Source organism: Hetaerina americana, unplaced genomic scaffold (assembly GCF_022747635.1).
Source record: "Hetaerina americana unplaced genomic scaffold, ioHetAmer1.1.p SCAF_10, whole genome shotgun sequence".
Taxonomy (NCBI): Eukaryota; Metazoa; Arthropoda; class Insecta; order Odonata; family Calopterygidae; genus Hetaerina; species Hetaerina americana.
In genome coordinates, this window is record NW_027286070.1 from 48,875,585 (window position 1) to 48,893,239 (window position 17,655).

Genomic DNA, 17,655 nt, shown 5'->3' on the forward strand with positions numbered 1-17,655 from the left:
AATTAACTTTTGAGCTTCACTTGCTGGCAATAACTGTGAAGTTGAGGTGGTAACTGCCGACGTAACTACTGGAAAGTGATAGAACGTATTAACAAAAACTTGAAGCAAGAGTCACACATTAGTTTTAAAATAAGGTCCTTGATTAGATAGAATGAAAAGTAGCGATTCAGAAAGCAGAGAAAAGTTTTAATAAGTCAACATCGTAGATATTCAATCCGAGGATTGTTGATTGTTGGCCCTCCCAACCTACCCACTATCACAACCCATACCAAACATCTTCATTTCTTCATGACTGTTTTCTTACGTATTTCCAACTAAAAATTGCTTCTCTCAATTCCAATTAGGACTTCTCCTGGCGATGCTTCCTTTCGATAATGCCTTCCATTGCGATCTTTAACAAATAATTGTTTTATGCTTCTGGACGCATCCGATTAGTTTTCCTCCTCCCCTTATTAAAGCATTCCGTGGAATCATCTCTCAATCTCAATTACTGATATTTCTTTCCACATTTCACCTTATCTTTGATAATACGGTAGTCCATGTCTTGCATCAGTATGAACATAATCTCGGTTTTGCGAAATATTTCCTTGTGCTCGGCCAGTAACATTCGTTGCTAATATTTTAATTCTCATAGAAAATATTTCCTTGCAACTTCAGCTTATAACCTCTACCTTCCTTCTACTAACACTACTGATTCTGCTGCCTAAACACTAACGTTTTTTCACTTGTTCCGAGTGTGCCTTTCCCCAGGTTTATTTAAAAAGCACCTGCTAAGACCACACCTTTGCGGTCGTTCGCAAACCACAGAACACTTTTCCTTACCACGTAAAAAATGTGAGAAGAACCTTTATGTATGCCCGAATGTGAATAAGATTAGGCAGGCGGGTTGTCAATGGCCATTAACCGTTAACCGATAGCCATTGATTTGGTACCCGCCTACCTAATCATCCTCTCCGTTTATTCTCACAGGGTCCATTAAAGATCACACACGAAAATGAACTTCCATTAGCCCGATTCATCCCTTCAGTTTAGTTTCTTCTCTACCGTCACTTATTGAATATCGATATTTTTAGCATACTACCTCCTTAAGTTAATACAGAGAAGGAACAAATTATCACACCGCGCCAGAAAGTATTTATTCATATTTCCAATTAAGATGGCCAATGTTAAAAAAATCACACTTTATATGCGGATAAACTAGGAGGACAGAGAATAGCGTGTTGCTGAAATCTCTGATTACTCATTCACATGAATCCTCAGGGCAATGAGTAGTCAAGCAGTGGCTCCGCGATAGGAGCGAAGTAGAGAAATGTGCGAAGGACAGCACTTATCTGGGAAATGCATGAGACCTATAGTCACATGAATCACGCGGAGAGGAGTGTTCGAAGAGCCTGGTGAAAGATAACCGGTAAAAACAGAGTAGAACTGGATGGAACTGCACGCATACAACCTGCTGTTTGCTGTCCGTTGAGATACTCGGAAGACCTCACCATTGCAAAACTGACTGGTTTTAAGCATTTGACACAGGAATATTAGAGATCCTCGAATCATTAGAGATCATAATAGAAATGACAGCAATCGCGAAGGAGATAATTAGTACTGGTGGTGCATATATTTGTCGATATCTTACATGCTTCTTCCTGCATGTTATTCTTTTTATTTAATAGACCCACCTTTTTAACAGTTATTTAGCATGATTTGAATATACGTATACTGTTGTTAAATATTCTAGCAAGTACTTTCTTTCGTGTGATAAAGGTTTTTCGACTGCATGAACAAACTAATATTTGTGTAGAGGTAACATGATTTGGTTTTGCATGTGTTTTTATTCTAGTTTACGGGTGACAACCTAACACCCCCCGCCACACGCCCTTGCGGCGGCATGCGGGGTATCGTGTAGATATACATAGATTACTCATTTCACAAAAGAAAAGTTTTACAAGCTAGGCTCCCGATCATACAACCTGAAAATGCTCCAAATGCGGGAGTAATTTTAAACGAATTCGTCTAATATATGCATTGTGTGTATTTATGTGTATACATAAGAATACTATGTGCATGCTTGAAATTCCAAGGAATTTTACAATATTTATGATTTCAAAAAACGAATTAAATTACTTAGAAAGACCGCAATCTATTGCTTAATTGACGAAATAAAAAGACAAACTACGAAGTGATTAGCCACTAATCCCTGGTACCAAGCCAACGATTTGTAACTTCCTCAGGAAGTATATATTCCTCAGAATTCACATGTGGAAATCTGGATTCTCCATGAAAAACACTCATTTTACAGGAATAGAAAACACAAAGTAATGTCACTTCCTTGGTTTGACGCCATAATGATTTTACGAATACACCACTAAATGTATAATGCGTCTTCTCAGAGTGAAACATATTTTCATTAGTTAATAGAAGTAGTTAAATGATATCTACCCAAATAAGAAGAAAACTGGATTGGTGCTCCTTTTTCTTTTTGGTCAAAAGACTATCTTACGCCTTGCGAAGCCTCAAGCTCAAGTGAACCAACCGCCTTTAAGAGACATTTCCCCTCGTCTCCCTTTTCTTTGACATATGAACATTAGTTTTACAGAACTTAACGTAGCACTAACTATGAAATTTTACATTCCGAATTTCCCATACACATTCATTGATTTTTCAATACATGCGACCATCAGCGAATAGCCATAGAATGGACAAGGCGGAACGACTATTCCGTACAAATCAAAGAATGGAGGTTTCTCTTCACCCATTCACCCTTCCCGGAAAACCCTATTTCTGCCTAATGTTGCTGCCCACTATCCCCAAAGGCCCAAATTACCTGATCTGTTGGTCGGATATCATACTAACTACTAACTAATGAATGGAGACAATTGTTCAAAGCCGTTGCAAATGAACAATTGTATCAAAGTCAACAATAAAGGTTCTCTATCTTAGCCACTGAATAATGTAAATAGCTTCATCAAATCCTGCGGGTAATTTGTTTCCTTATTCAGAAAAGGTTAGGATTACATATTATCTTTTTTACTTTTCGAGGTATCACCTGAGTGTATATAATTTTTCGACCTCAATAGATAGGTGATATATTGTTTCAATAATAAAGTACGTATTAAATGCTAATTGATACACCTGCATGGAAGCCCGTCCAATGGTCAAGGGGATTTTGGGCATATTAAGTATAATTCAACCAACTTGTATGTTGTTTGCAATCGGTAATTCATGAAGGCATAACAGACTCTTCTTGTTTCTCCCAAGATCGCTAATTCAAGCGTCAGCTCTCGGTTCATATTAAAAATGTGTTCCTCTGCGCTAGGGTTGTAGGTAACAAGAGACCGATAGACGAGAGGGGAAATAAATACCTGAATAAATACTTATAGTTATTTAAGCTGTCTGGTATTTGTCTTAAAAAGATGGTGCACCAAATTCCATCCTCTTTTTTTAACTCAAATGATAAAGGTTTTGTATATAATCTGACTGATTATCCAAATTTTCAATTACTTGAACCCAAAACTACGATTACAACTGCTCAGAATGTTTACAAATATAAACTAATTATATCGTCATGATAAGATCAAAATGTATACGGATGCACCATGCTCGCTTCACCAAAATCAGAAATCGTGCATCGAAATATTCACAGAAAATCCAAGCTATATTTTCTGAAATTTTTATTACTAAGCCCGTAGCCTCACGCCAACGTACGCTCTATCGACGCACGGTGACAGCAAGAGCCATCTAGTGGTGAGCTACATAAAATAAAAACGGTGCAGCGCCTCTTTCAAACAATCCAAGCTCGAAAACCCGCGTATACTTCCTTCTCATGTGCAATTTAAATGAGACGCAGTTGAACAATATATTTATTTCTCCAATAAAATATGAGAATATTTAATTTCCATCCTTGACTAACGTTTTGATAAATGAGGACAACGGTAAAAACGTATAATGATAATTTTCGCTTATTGGGTCAAGGTAGCAGGGCATCATGATTGTTTTCAATTAAAACTTCTAAGTATGAATTCCATCGAAAAATTTTCAGCTCAGAAAAACAAAATACGTAAAATTAGGGTAGAAAAAGCTTGATTCAGAGCAGGAATATCGTTATCTAGAAGGCATGATCACCAATTACGGAAACGGCAAGTGAGCTGTATGTATAACTGTGTGAAGAAGAGCCGATGCATAAAATAAATCACACCCGGAGAAAAGTCTACTAATTAACAGAAATACAAGCTTGGAGGTACGATAATACTTCGTTTCAACGTTCATATGGAGCAGGATATTTATGTCAGCAAGGCATGGAAAGTAACAGTAGCAGAAAATGAAGATTGGAAATAATGAAAATATGGTGTTACACAAAAATAATAAAGATTACAGGGACGGAGTGAATCACTGATTCACTAAAAAATCCAGTGAGGAATAGCAGAAGAGGTAAATCGGTGCAAAACAGTGAGGTAAACAAGAATTCATTGGAACAACAAAGAGAAACGAACGGTTCCGAAAACCAGTTACACTAACCCAGGAGGTTAACAAGCCTGAGCGAAATTTTTATTACCCGAGTGCGAAGTCAAGGTCAAGTAAATTTCTTCAGGACGAGTAATCGTATATTTGTGTATTACATACACCATTGCGCCTGATTGCGTGTCATGCTCTATGTGACATGTACAACGTGATTTACAATTAAGAGAAGAATCAAAATGAGTGACTAAAGATGAAGAACAAGTATGGATCTAATGAAGCTTACCTTACCCTAATAATGAGGGATGTTTCAAGAGGCTCCGAGGTAATGAAAATTCTTTAGAAAACTCAACATACACATAGTAAAGTGATTACGAATGAGTTCCTATTTCGTTTTTTACCAGTAAAAGTTTTATTTCTCTTTTTCAGATCCCAGAAGAACAACAATGCCTCAATCGATCAATAACAACCGTTCCCAAGTAGAGAGCTAATAGCAACCACAAATAAACATATTATAAAAGATAAACACAAATAAAACAGATATTAAAAAAGTGAATCTTGGATTATAAACTTAACCTGTAAGGTAAGGGATAAAGAATATATTTATTTAGTCCAAAAACAACATCACAGAAATTTCTTTGGACAAATAATAAAGAAAAACAATTGATAATACATAAATACTTTACGGATAACAAGTAACAGCACCACATTAAAAATTAAGTTCGGTTAACATATATGAGGGAGACAGAAGTAAGTAGCTAAGGAGGAGGAGGTCCGACGAAAATAAGGAGGGAGAGAGAGGACAGCAGGAATGGGCAGAGGAGAAATGAAGGAGCATAAGGAGAGATGAAGATTGGAACGAATATAGGCGAGGAGCTGATGAACTCGATTATATCTGCAGATGATTAAGCTTAAGTGAGACTTCAACAGCCAGGAGATTTCAGTCATTACAGAGCGGATTAAAACAGTAAGGTGAGGCCATCAACCGCAGTACTGCGTCCGGCGGATGGGGAACTCAATTGCGGACCCTTTGGAGTGTGTCGTTTAGAGTAGGCTAATGTCGACACCAAATGTCTCTCCAACTTTACCTATTCCCTTTTAATTCTACCTCAAAACAAACTACCAAACAATCCCTAAATCCGCAAATTACTTGAACTTTCGGTCGCCGCCTCTAATAACCACTTCCGCCAAAGCCAACGAAAGCATAGAGCAGTGCCAAGAGAAGTTCGATGGGTGAACTCTGTAATATTTGAGAAATTATGCCGCAACAGACGTAAAAACAAAAGGAACCCATTTAGCAGAACCGAATAAGTTAAAAACGATTGCATCACGAAAATCATTGCCATAGCACTGAGTTTCGACATTAGAGAGGACCAAATTGAGGCTTGCATTTAATCTGTACTAATACGGAGGAATGGTCACAGATATGGCTAATTGATAGGGATAACAAATGTTGGATGGATGGATGGATGGATGGATGAAAACATGGATGTTGGCTATAACCATGAGAATAAAGATTGGATTAAAGTTGTGTTGGATGGGAATAATTAGAATCTAAGCGAAAGATTGATTAACTAAAGAAGTGGCTCTGCGGTGATTAAAAAAGCAATCTTCATTTGCTGCCCAGTGAAATTTATCGTCCCCCCAAATAGTCCTTCACGCTACTTAAAACCATTCCCACATGATCACTACTCCACTGGATCGTGATCCATAATGTATAGCCAATGGTCTGTTAAAAAATTTTAATCTTTATAAGGTAAATATTTTTGTAAAATTAAATGTCCATTTAATTTTTGCAATTTTTCAGTTCATTTAATAATTAAGGTAAAAACGAATGAGTATTTATTATTGAAAAATCAGAGTCAAAAACGCAAAATGCCAGAATTTTTATTAATATTTTATTGAGTCACTAATCTGTGGGCCTCTTCTCAAAACTGTAGTTCAATTGGCAAAGAATTAAAAAATATCGAAAAGTTGGCGTAAAACTCTAATATACCAAAAAAGATCACATGTGATAAGTACTGGAATCATCAAGTATTTACTTTGAATATATGAGAGACCTAACTTTTAAATTTACTTTTTGGTTTGAGAAGATGTTCCGGATATTATATCACGTATAGCTATTCATCGCATAGTTTCCATCTAATTTCACCCAACCGCTTTGCATGGAGCATTTTATCAATTCTTCGGCAGCATTATTTTAAGTTATGAATTAGCGACCCATAAATTCATATTTTCATCGTTGTATATACGACCAGAACCCAAAAAACGTTTTCGCCTTATTGAATACGCTACACTCAATGTTTGTTACTGAGATTTATTTTATTATTATAGATAATTTTAACTTTTTATTATTCATTTGTTACGTTTCATGGTATTTTTATTTGTTTGTCATTTATTTGTTTACACATTTATCCTTTTAATATTTTTTATTTTGGAATATGATTTCCAAATTAGCAATCCCAAAAATCGACTTGATCTCTCCGTTAGGTATCCGACAAGATTCATGAAATAAAAGTTTAACATTTTGCCATTTCTAATTTGTAACAATGTATATCATATTTGTAATACGTTCCAGATTTTTTTCAAATTCGAAGAATTCTAAAAATATTGGCCATCGCGTTAGCTGCGCTCGTAGACCCATCTGTATTTATTACAAGACAGACAAACGTACTTTTTTTGAATATTTACATTGCCGGTGAGGCCTCAAACAAGATCACACTGACATATTTCGGAAGTAAATCGATGGAGGCACAGGACGGTAGAAACAGTTCGGTACCCTGCTTGCTTGGCCAGTCGCCAGGAAATGTGCTTCTCCGCAAGGTTGGCGCTCAGATGGTATCCCAAAATAAGACTGGCTTTCCAAAGAGCACGCGGGCGATAACGGTAGGGAGTTTTGAACTTACCGTATTCGTTGATGGTATTAAACAATATAGTTAACGAAATGGCAGAAAGCACTATTCGGAGGGCAACGGATCAATGAATTAGGTAAATTGACAAATTTCGCCCAAAATAAAATACTTTATTATTTATACAGTAGGTGTAAACACACATGAGGAGGTCATGGCCGCTCGTGTTTAAACTGATGATGGTATGAGGCCAAATTCGAAATTTTATGAACAACTTTCAACTGAAAAAGCTTTGCCTACCTCCAGATCTCCCCAGGTCATTTACCATCACTCCTCTTCTAAATTTTCCAATTTATCATAGAAGGAATAGTTGCTTTCAACAAAACCTTACTCAATCGATACCAAGGAAAATATATTCCTCAATTGAAGCTAGAATATTATTGGTTTCAGATATAATTGGAAACGATTCTTTTCAATACTGATAAAACAATTGAAGTATAGGTTTGAGCGCCCTCAATTTCCTGCATTGAAGAAAAACCTGATTCGAGTATAGGAAAGTAAATATATAAAGAAAGCCGTCGCAGGACCTAATTTTCATACGCAGAAAATCCATTCCTTAAAAAGCACATGACTAAACAACCCACAGGCCTGTTTAGCATGGCAGATACAGTAGCTCACGCAGTGGGGAAGCAGATATTCGTGAACGCCCAAGATTCCTCTTTAAAAAATGCGTCTTCGCCAACTGAACATTAGACACAAAATATTTGTTTGTGAAACTCATCTCGGCTACTAGGACTCCTTTCGCAACAACTGTGGATAGCGCTTTGATCACAGAAATACTGAAATCCAATCATATACTCGTATGTAGCTTTAAAAGTTTCGCGGGAGAAATAAAATGGGGTCAGTTATTAAAAAATTGTATGCAAAATAATTAATGTAGGAAGTAAGTTTGATATACAGCTATGCAATGTAACTTGTGATATGTTTATGACAGGAGAATTACTAATAGACCTAGCGAAAAATGCAATTTTCCCAATACCAAAGGGAAAAAGACAAAAAGTGTTAAAACGTCAGAAAATTAAGTCTGAACACCAATCAAGGTAAAAAAAATTCTGAAGAATGGAGAAATGAGAGGAAGAGTAGTTAAGTGAGCAATTTGGGTATCGAAGAAGAAGAGGAATAAGAGATGCTCTGTTCTCTCTTCATCTCAGACTCATCGTAAGAAAGAGAACACGCAAAGATCAACCGACCTATCGTCTTCTTTGATTAGGAGAAATCCTGTTACAATGTAAACTGGAAAATGACGTGTATCCTCAAGGAGATTGGAATGAAGCAAAAATTGACGGCAGAGTGATACACGTTCTATATATAGAGTAGACAGCAGTGATAAGGTGTGGTGAAAGCAGGGAAAAAGCTAAAATAAAGAAAAGGGTAAGGTAGGGTTAGACATTAGGGCCATTAATATTTAATGTATGTATTGAGATTTCAATTAACAAGATCAAGCAAAAGATAAGAAGTGTTGTACGAATACAAAGGAAAAGGATTTGCGGACAACATAACTATACCTACAGAGAAGAGAGAAGGATTTGTAAGGATACCAGCCACTATGGAGGAGAGAATGAAAAATACAACCTCAACATAAAAAAGATTAAAACTAAGGTTAAGGTCTGCAGTCAATGTGGGAAAGATCAATTCCGAGGAAGAATAGGGTAAAACATGAGGGAAAAAGTGGAAGAGTATTTCAGTTCGGACAGCAGAATTACTAGGGAAAGCAGAAGCAACAGGGATATTGTAGGCATACCAGTAATGGCGAAGAAGGCTTTCTAACACAGGAAGCAACCATTGACAATAGTACTGGCATAGACATGAGGAAAGGATTCGTTGAAAGTGTTACATGGAGTCTAATTTTTCATGGATGAATTTCGTATGAGAGGAATACAGAGAAAAGAAGATTGTGCATAGGCGATGGAAATGTGGTTTCATTTAAGAATTCTTCAAATGAAATGGATAAACAGTGGAAGAAGTACTTCGAATGGTAAGCGAAGAGAGAAGTCTACGGCGGACACTTACAAGAAGGAGAAAAAAATTAATTGGGCACATCCTGAGGCACGATAGCTTACCAAAGATCATTCCTGAAGGAAGCATAGTGGGGAAGAATTACTGAGGGAGGTTTAGGATGTACTACGAGAAGCAGGTAATGGAAAATGGCAGTTTAGGGAGCTCTGAGGGAATGAAAAATTGGCGTATGGAAAAATATGTGGAGAGCTACCACAACCAATTCACAAACAGATAACCCGTTTCCCCGTAGTACGGGCGTCGATTATAAGAATAGAAAGATTAAAGCGTTTTTCAAAGGAATATTTCTAAGTTCACATGCCCAGCAGGATATACAACCAATAAATCGAAGCTGGTGGAACAAAAGCTTCTAGACTGACGACGAGATTTGTGCGATTATCTAAGTATTTCGGAATCACTTTGTTCCACCCTGGTTTATTTTTGCTATTTATGTATGGGTTACTAATATTTACCTTCATCGATTCGTTTAGATACAAACCTTGGTCTTCTCTATAACAACAGTTTAGAAGAATTTAATGAAGCAACACAATCATGAAGGTTTCACAATGAACACAAAATAAGCATTATTATATATTACTTAGATGAAAAATTGATGAATGAAAATCAAATAACTCACTCAGGGAATGCTCCTCGGACATCGGCACACCCCCCACCTTGGTTTCTGTTGAGGTGAGCTGCCTTGAGTACAACGCCATCAGACGCGGAAGATGCTATCTGCAGCATGCTTGTCTACCGCAAAAGGCCGACTTCCAGTACAACCGGTGATATAAAAAGTAATCAGATACAAAACTTTAAAATAATATAACGCAAAAATAACACAGCATGAATTCATTCAAAATTTAGCAATATAATAATAATAATCAATAGAAAAAGCGAAGTACTTGTTAAAAATATCCAATATATTTTTCAAATAGTGAAGGTTACAACTTGAAACAATTAAAAATCCCATTGGTTAGCTCTTGTGCACACAGATGCAAAAAAAAAGAATTTAATGTTTCCGTTATGGGCAATCCAAGCAAAAATTCATGTGCTTATAACATTACAATACAATTAAAAATAAACCCATATGAAAAGTCAATATTTTGTAAGAAAATAATGATATTTCAATTGCAGCTGTATTGCTAACTCTTCGACATTAAAAAAAATCTTTCTAGTGACGAACACCTTACACGAGGGTGCAAGAATAATTTAATGCACATGAAATATAAGAATTGGCGGTTCTCGAGGTAATCTGCAATCCTCACATAATATGTACATCGATTCCGCAGGATAATATTAAACACTACAGATTTCAATCAATAAAAAAAACCTTTCGATACATACCTGTCAGAAACCTATTTGAGGTTGTGAGGCGTCCAATTCCATGTTGGTACGATATGGACAAAACAAGCTAAGGTAAACATTAGCTCATTCCTCCGTACTTTACGGCGAAGTGTAGCGCTAATTAACCGAAAATCTTTTTGCCGTCAAAAGAGTGTTAAGGATGAGATAACCGATTTTCAATCTAACGAGCCACCGCAGGTGATTGTGCATTGTAGAGTTTAACAGAGCTCTCGAATGAATTTATCAAGTACTACATTTCGCAAAGATCTGGGCATACATCCTACGTAAACGCCACATGCAAACCCGGAAGACGCAACGTACACCGATTTATTCATTCCTCTGAGACTTGGAACGCAGGATCATTTCAACTACAACATAGAATGAATACATTTGACGATCGATATCTACAAGTAATGGGCATTCCTCGGAGCGTAACTAACGATTCCAAATGAAAAAGTGATGATACATTGATTTTAACTTAAGTATAATCAATCAAAATCGCTGCGAAAACAAGTTCTCAAGCCTTACGTAAGAGTGATGTCAATAACACATACCACTTCATTAAGGAGACAATGGCGCTGCGTAAAGCTTCTTCCGATCTCCGAGTTTAAACCCACACAACTCAAGTTCCCACATGTGTTCCCACGTATGTAAGTCACCATTAATTTAATTGTGATGACCAAACGATTCCTCTTCCGCATGCAATTATGTATACGCCATAGAGGAGGGCCGTACAAAATTCATAAACAACTTCATCATGGTAAAGAAATCTCTGTCAAAAAATAACGATGAAATTTTCAGCAAGGACTGACCACCGAAATGATATGGTACTCCGCATATTTTTAAAATTATTCTAACTCTCAAGAATCGCCTTCACTCTTAACAGAATCTATAGATTCCTTTGAGATATAATTTCTGTTTACTGGAACTAATCGTCGTTTCAATCGTACTCCAAGGCAAGGACGTTCGTCCAATTATCATCAAGTCGGTAACAATTCAAGATTCTCGGGAGTCACTCACAATTATAGCAAATTTCTTTGCTCAACCAAGAAAATTCGCACGCACATATTTTAGCAATCACTGCAATGATAGAGAAAAGGCACAACTTGACTAAGGACTAGTTCATGGAATTTCTTTTCTCAAATAAAGGTTTAATCATTATGCCTAATATGATGCAATAATACATCATTGCCATGGCAATAATAACAAATTAATTTTAGCCAGCACTTTTAAATTGGAAAATGAAGATGAATATAGAAGACGCATAAACCCGATATCCATCGCGGAATAAAACTGGTATACCGTCCAATATGCTCAGCATTCAGCCATTATCAGAATTTTGACTAAAAGCAAATATGGGTGGTTAATGGAATTTCGGCATTTAATCAAAGACATTGCTTCGCTTTGTCAAGATCATGTCGTGCTACGAAATATTACAACATTTTCTGTTTCAATATTCCTTGTGAACTTCTTTAGGACATCAACTCAAAACTAAAACGTGTAAATATTTTAAATTGTGGAAAACTAATAAGAGACAAGAAATCAACTATCACATTTGTATTGTAAGTAGAACTTTACTCAACTTTGCGGGAATTGCATGACAAAGATGGGAATTCACTTTAGGGACATGAAGTGGTCATTTTATATGTTTGAAAACTCCGACATAAACTGCAATTATTGGTAGCGCATATTGGCGTTTGCGCTATTTTCGTTCAGGAAGTCGCCCCGTGGAATTATATGAAAACAGTTGAAAGATGTATATGACTTCATAAAAAACGATATGTGCATAGGAGTGCGAAGAGTATTGCCATACACAAAAATTTTTTAAAAAATGAATGAAAAAACCATAGGATTCATGCATAATGGCCCTGCACTCTCCGGCGAGAACTCTCCAATCACTGCATCCTGGCGAAAATTTTTAGTGCGCGGATTTTAGCATTGTTATTATATTAGCTAAAGATCAAAAGAGGGGTCTAATCCCCGTTGTACGAGAATACTACTCCATTAATTTCAAACAAGTAGGCCTCCAAATTGTTTTCATGACTGAAACACGCAAAACTTCTTGCCCGTGAAGTAACGAAGACCAGATGCAATTATAGGATCTACATAATAACCCGGAAAACTGTTTCAATTATTCGTAGGGATTGTACGGAACTGTTATAATAAATTAATATTTTCTTCATCGATATCGTATGTGAACTGGCCCATTCCCGTGTAGTCCAATGAAGTTGTTACATGCATCGCTTTCGATTGTATAATCCATTCCTCTTATGACTGATGGCCAGGTATTAGATCGAATATTCATGCAATCATATGTTCGAAGTTTGGGGGGGCTACTGTTCGGGCTTACAAATATAGGTCGTCGTAGCCAAGTCCGCACTTCTTTCCTCGAAAGAATTTATTTATCATTCAGGGTCATAAGCATGGATACAAATTCACTCACACTCTACATCTACATACTACTCCGCAAGCCGCCGCAAGGGCGTGCTGCGGGGGGTGTCAGGTCACCATCTGTAAAAGGGAACAAAACCACATGCAAAATCAACTCTTTCGTAGTACCTGTTAATGATAACTGCAAGAAGTCTTAGTCTGCAAGATTGTCTCCTTTACGCGGTTTGGGCTTTCAAATAGTATCTAATAAACGACGTGTGAAAAAAGGTTCCAAGAACCATATTGCAAAGTCATTAATTTCTGGGATATATCAAAGCATCGGGTTTGTAACTTTTTCCAAATACTTGAGATTTTTCATGGCGGACATAAAATAACGATTTTACATTTGATGTTTGCTAAACATGGCCATATTGCGTATATACTACAGGAAACGCTGAATAAAGTATTTAAATATGATTCCTTGAGTAAGATAGTTTTCTGCCAGTTGGTTAACCGCTTAAAAACTGGATAATCGCTACCTATCATCGGGAACGACGGACGTACTGGTTGCCCTTCACGTAGCAATACACCAGCACACGTAGCAGAAAAGCGTGCATCTATCTTCCGTGGACGTGGAAGGACGACCCGAGATGTTTGCGGCATTGTACGATTAATTACTGTGAATTTCTGCGGCAACTAAGTGAAGATGGGAGGCGGAAAAGATCAGACAAATGGTGCTCAAATAACTTGGTGCTCCACTACAATACGCCGCCGCGCACGACGCCCTCGCCATTCCGGGTTTTCGCGACTTGATAAACAAGGCAATTGTCCCGAACTTTCTTCATTCGCTCATTTAACTCATAGAAAGTTATTCTTCTTCCTCAAAATGAAAATAAAAGTGAAAGAGAAAGGATAAGACGCCATTGAGGAGGAAATCCAAAGGTAATCGCAGATGTTAAACGAGCTTTCCAAGGACTTAATAAGATAGACATATATGGCCATTTCCATTATTTAAATGGAAATGGACACAAATTTAATTTTACCCAACACAGACCATAAGCTCTGGGATCGAGGTACGCTAACCCCATGGGACTATTGTGCAATGGAACAAGAGTGACTTCTAAGAGTTAGAGCCTCGTATTCGACACAAAATCATTTACAATGGTATTTGCCAGGGATATATGTAATTTCCATATTTATTTTATCCTTCTTCCCTTCCTATGGCCCCAGAAAATCCTCGCTTAGAAGTTTTGTAGATTAGCTCTTTCATTCATTGCTAGAAATGTATGGATTCAGATCTGACAAATGGCGGGGAGGTCTGTAACTTTCACCATTAGCCAGATATGCCTCTTTTTCCACATGTTCATAATGCGCTAGGTCCGTTCTACGGTCGCCTAATTTTCTGGTAATATATTTCCCCCGGAAAGTTGACGTTTCTGTTAATACACTCTCCCTGTAGACGTATCGACGTTAATACAAGTTTCACGTATTTCATGGTCACCGAGAAATATTCTGTAGGGGTCCTTTTTGCAAACTGAAAAAACTGGCTTCTGTGGCCAGATCCTATAAGTTTCTTTATCACACGACTTTCCCCCCTTCTTGGAGCTGTCGTACTCACTAACGCACATTTTTTACATCCATATACCATCACCGCAAGCTTCACTAAATAGCAATAAATATGGCTGCGTGTTAAACCACACAAGTGGAGAATACGGATGTTCAGACTGCTCTCGTACTAAGCGACGCCTTTCTAAGTATTGAAAACGTTTCCCACTCAAGCGGTACTGTGCAGCAGTGCTGTGCACCGTACATCAATTTCGTCCATTAATGCCGGAGCATCCTTTGATCTATTGTATTTATAAAGATTTCCCTCGTATTTTAAGCTAAACTACATATTTTTATCTAATCTCAGTAACGATAAAAATTGTTTGACTTAAGAACTTGATCACACCCCGTATGTTAATGTTGATTGTTAAGTTTTTCTCAGACTTCTAAAAGATAAAAACGCCTGAAAGATGAAAGTGATCACTAAATAAGTTTGCAAGAATATCACAGGGTTTAACGAGTCTGCCCAAGACCTAATGGTATATATTTGTTCAGATATGCATGTAAATAATGGAAACAGAAATTAAATTGAAGCCATTTTTCGTGAAACGATGAATAGGAATTCCACGGACAGATGCCTGTTGAGTTGAAATGAAGGCTTCCATTATCACCAGGGATTTCAATGAAGATTTCAGAAAAGGCAAGGAACGGGCCTTTTTTTGCAAAGAGAGGGTCATTGAAATGAATAATGGATGTATCTTTATTAGTTTCAAAGGAGGCGTATTTCGACAGAAATTTCTGTTGTTTTGCACATATACGAGTACTTTTAACAAAAAATTGATATTAAGACTACATTATTTTGCTATATTGTGGTTAAGAGTTTTATGCATTTTAAAATAATAAAACGATGATTCTAGTCACATGTATTTCCAAGGTATAATTTCTCCCTAGTACTGAAACTCATTTAACTTGATGGGTTACGGGTTCGTCCGAATTAAATTTTTGCATTCGTCATCTAATCCTAAAGTTAGTTACTTAGTATTGTATAGCTATGATATATTTTTCAACCAGCAAAAATTCGAAATAAATCATATGATTTCCCCGCCATCTGACTTTTCGCACAGTTACATATTTTGGCTTTTTCTTGTTTTGGTTCAACTTTCGGTAGACCCTTTCTCTATTGCCTTCCTCCATCTTAAATATATATTCAAGTTCGCACTAACATTTTATTTCCTAAAAATCATTTCTCATAAGCGTTGTCGAAAGTTATAGAAAAAGTTACAAAAATTTACACTACAGAAAAATTCTACTTATACTTATTTTAAGCACGTAAATTTCAGTAAAACTTCTTTGTGCTATCATTATGGAAATTCTCAGGCACGATGAGAGCCTCATAATGTTAAATAAAGACCATTACGACGCAGATCATGAAAATAATTTTTTTGCTCACTTCGAAAAATATTATGGGGATACACGAAAATTGATAACAAAAAGTATTCTCTAAATGGTTGCTCAAAACATTATAAAATGATGCACGACCCTCAATTCAAGATTAGTTAAACGGAAACTTCCTCCCTCATTATCGAATGCCTATTTTATACATTACCATACTTATAACATGATTTTTAGCACATTTCTGCAGCACAAGCATCTAATCGCGCGAAATAATTTGTTTAACATATTCCGTTTGGCGTGGGATCAATGAAGTCGACCAATGACTAGGGTAGGCTCATAATTTTTGCACATTGGCACCCGTAGATCGAGGAAAACCTGAAAAAGAGAAAATTGTCCAAGCGAAAATTTAGGAATATACTCGATTAAGCTCACCTGATTCAATTGAACGTCCACAGGATTCAGAAACTTAGCGGCTAGAGTTCCTTCTTCTCTGTGGGAGCATCCGATGACGAGTAATCGCGTCAAAGACGGCAGGACAGTGAGGCCTCCACGCGCAGCCCCTCGAGTCTTTTTCCCTCCCGCGTCGGTTTTGTTCCCCCACCGTTCTGTCACTTTGATGCAACTGCATCCGGAGAGCACCCTTCCCCCGAGTACACCTCCACAAAGCTCCCTCCTGGGCAGGAAAGCAATCCATGAAGAAATATTTGTAAGTTGGAGGGGAAGGAATGCTAAAGCATCCCTTCCCACCCACCCACACACCATCCCCCTCACAGCATTTCATCCCCTTTCGTCACCGGTCGCAAATGTGGGGATGTTTCAAGGTCGTCATCACTTTTACCGTCCGAAAAATACCCTGGAGAAGAGAGAGAGAAAGAGAAAGGGAGGAGGGGTGAGAAACGTAAATGTGCAGTTGGTTTTAGGAAGGTCCGATGAGATGGCCCACGATGCTTTGTTTTGAGTGCGGTATCGCCCGAGGACAGAGTGCACAGGGTTACGTCCATGAAATTGCCGCCGGACAGCGAGCATAATGGAAATCGGAAATATCCATGTTGTAATATTGTTCGGGTGGGGGAGGCCAAGATAGTGCGCAGTTTGACATTACTGCCGGTAAACGGTTACGGAAATAAAACAAACTGGAAGGTGAAAGTTTCTAAAATGTTTAAAGCTTTATATAATAGGAATGGATGAATGGATGTTTAATTCAAGAGATGGCTAATTGATAATTTGTGGTCGATTGTGCAAGTAATTTTTCGATAATTTCCACCTCTGATTGTCTCGAAAAATAACGACTGGCTCGATCGATACCAGAAATTACGTAACGCTCACGTGTAGTCGACCAAGAATGCAATCAGGGAACGTTTCATAACCGATTAGATGCTTGATGGTCGCTTCTTGAACACTTGGTATCCCACAGCGTTACTACCGTTATCCAAATTAGAAAATAGGATCACTCCTTTTCAGGATCCGAAATTTAACACTGAACTGCAGAAAATGATAACAATCGAGTAGAGCCGGAATTTTTGTTCTTAAAAGTCGCAGTAATTCAAAATTTAAACACATTAATCCCATACTGCAACGAGAAAGAAAATACATTAAAATTTATTGCCACTTTAAAAATGTAACGCTCTTACATGATTTGTTGCCGAAA

At 37.3% G+C, this 17,655-nt stretch overlaps 1 protein-coding gene across 1 annotated transcript in view; it reads right to left on the bottom strand.

The window, feature by feature from the left end:
* LOC139700105 (trehalose transporter 1-like protein) overlaps positions 1 to 16,631 on the bottom strand; it is a 131,505-nt gene extending 114,874 nt beyond the window's left edge. Inside the window, exons 1-2 of the mRNA XM_071598625.1 lie at positions 16,440 to 16,631; positions 9,991 to 10,120 (exon numbers count right to left, since the gene is read on the bottom strand). Of these exons, the coding sequence (XP_071454726.1) occupies positions 9,991 to 10,097 (107 nt within the window). The 5' untranslated portion in view covers positions 10,098 to 10,120; positions 16,440 to 16,631. The remainder of the gene's footprint in view (positions 1 to 9,990; positions 10,121 to 16,439) is intronic.
* Between the last annotated feature and the right edge of the window lie 1,024 nt (positions 16,632 to 17,655).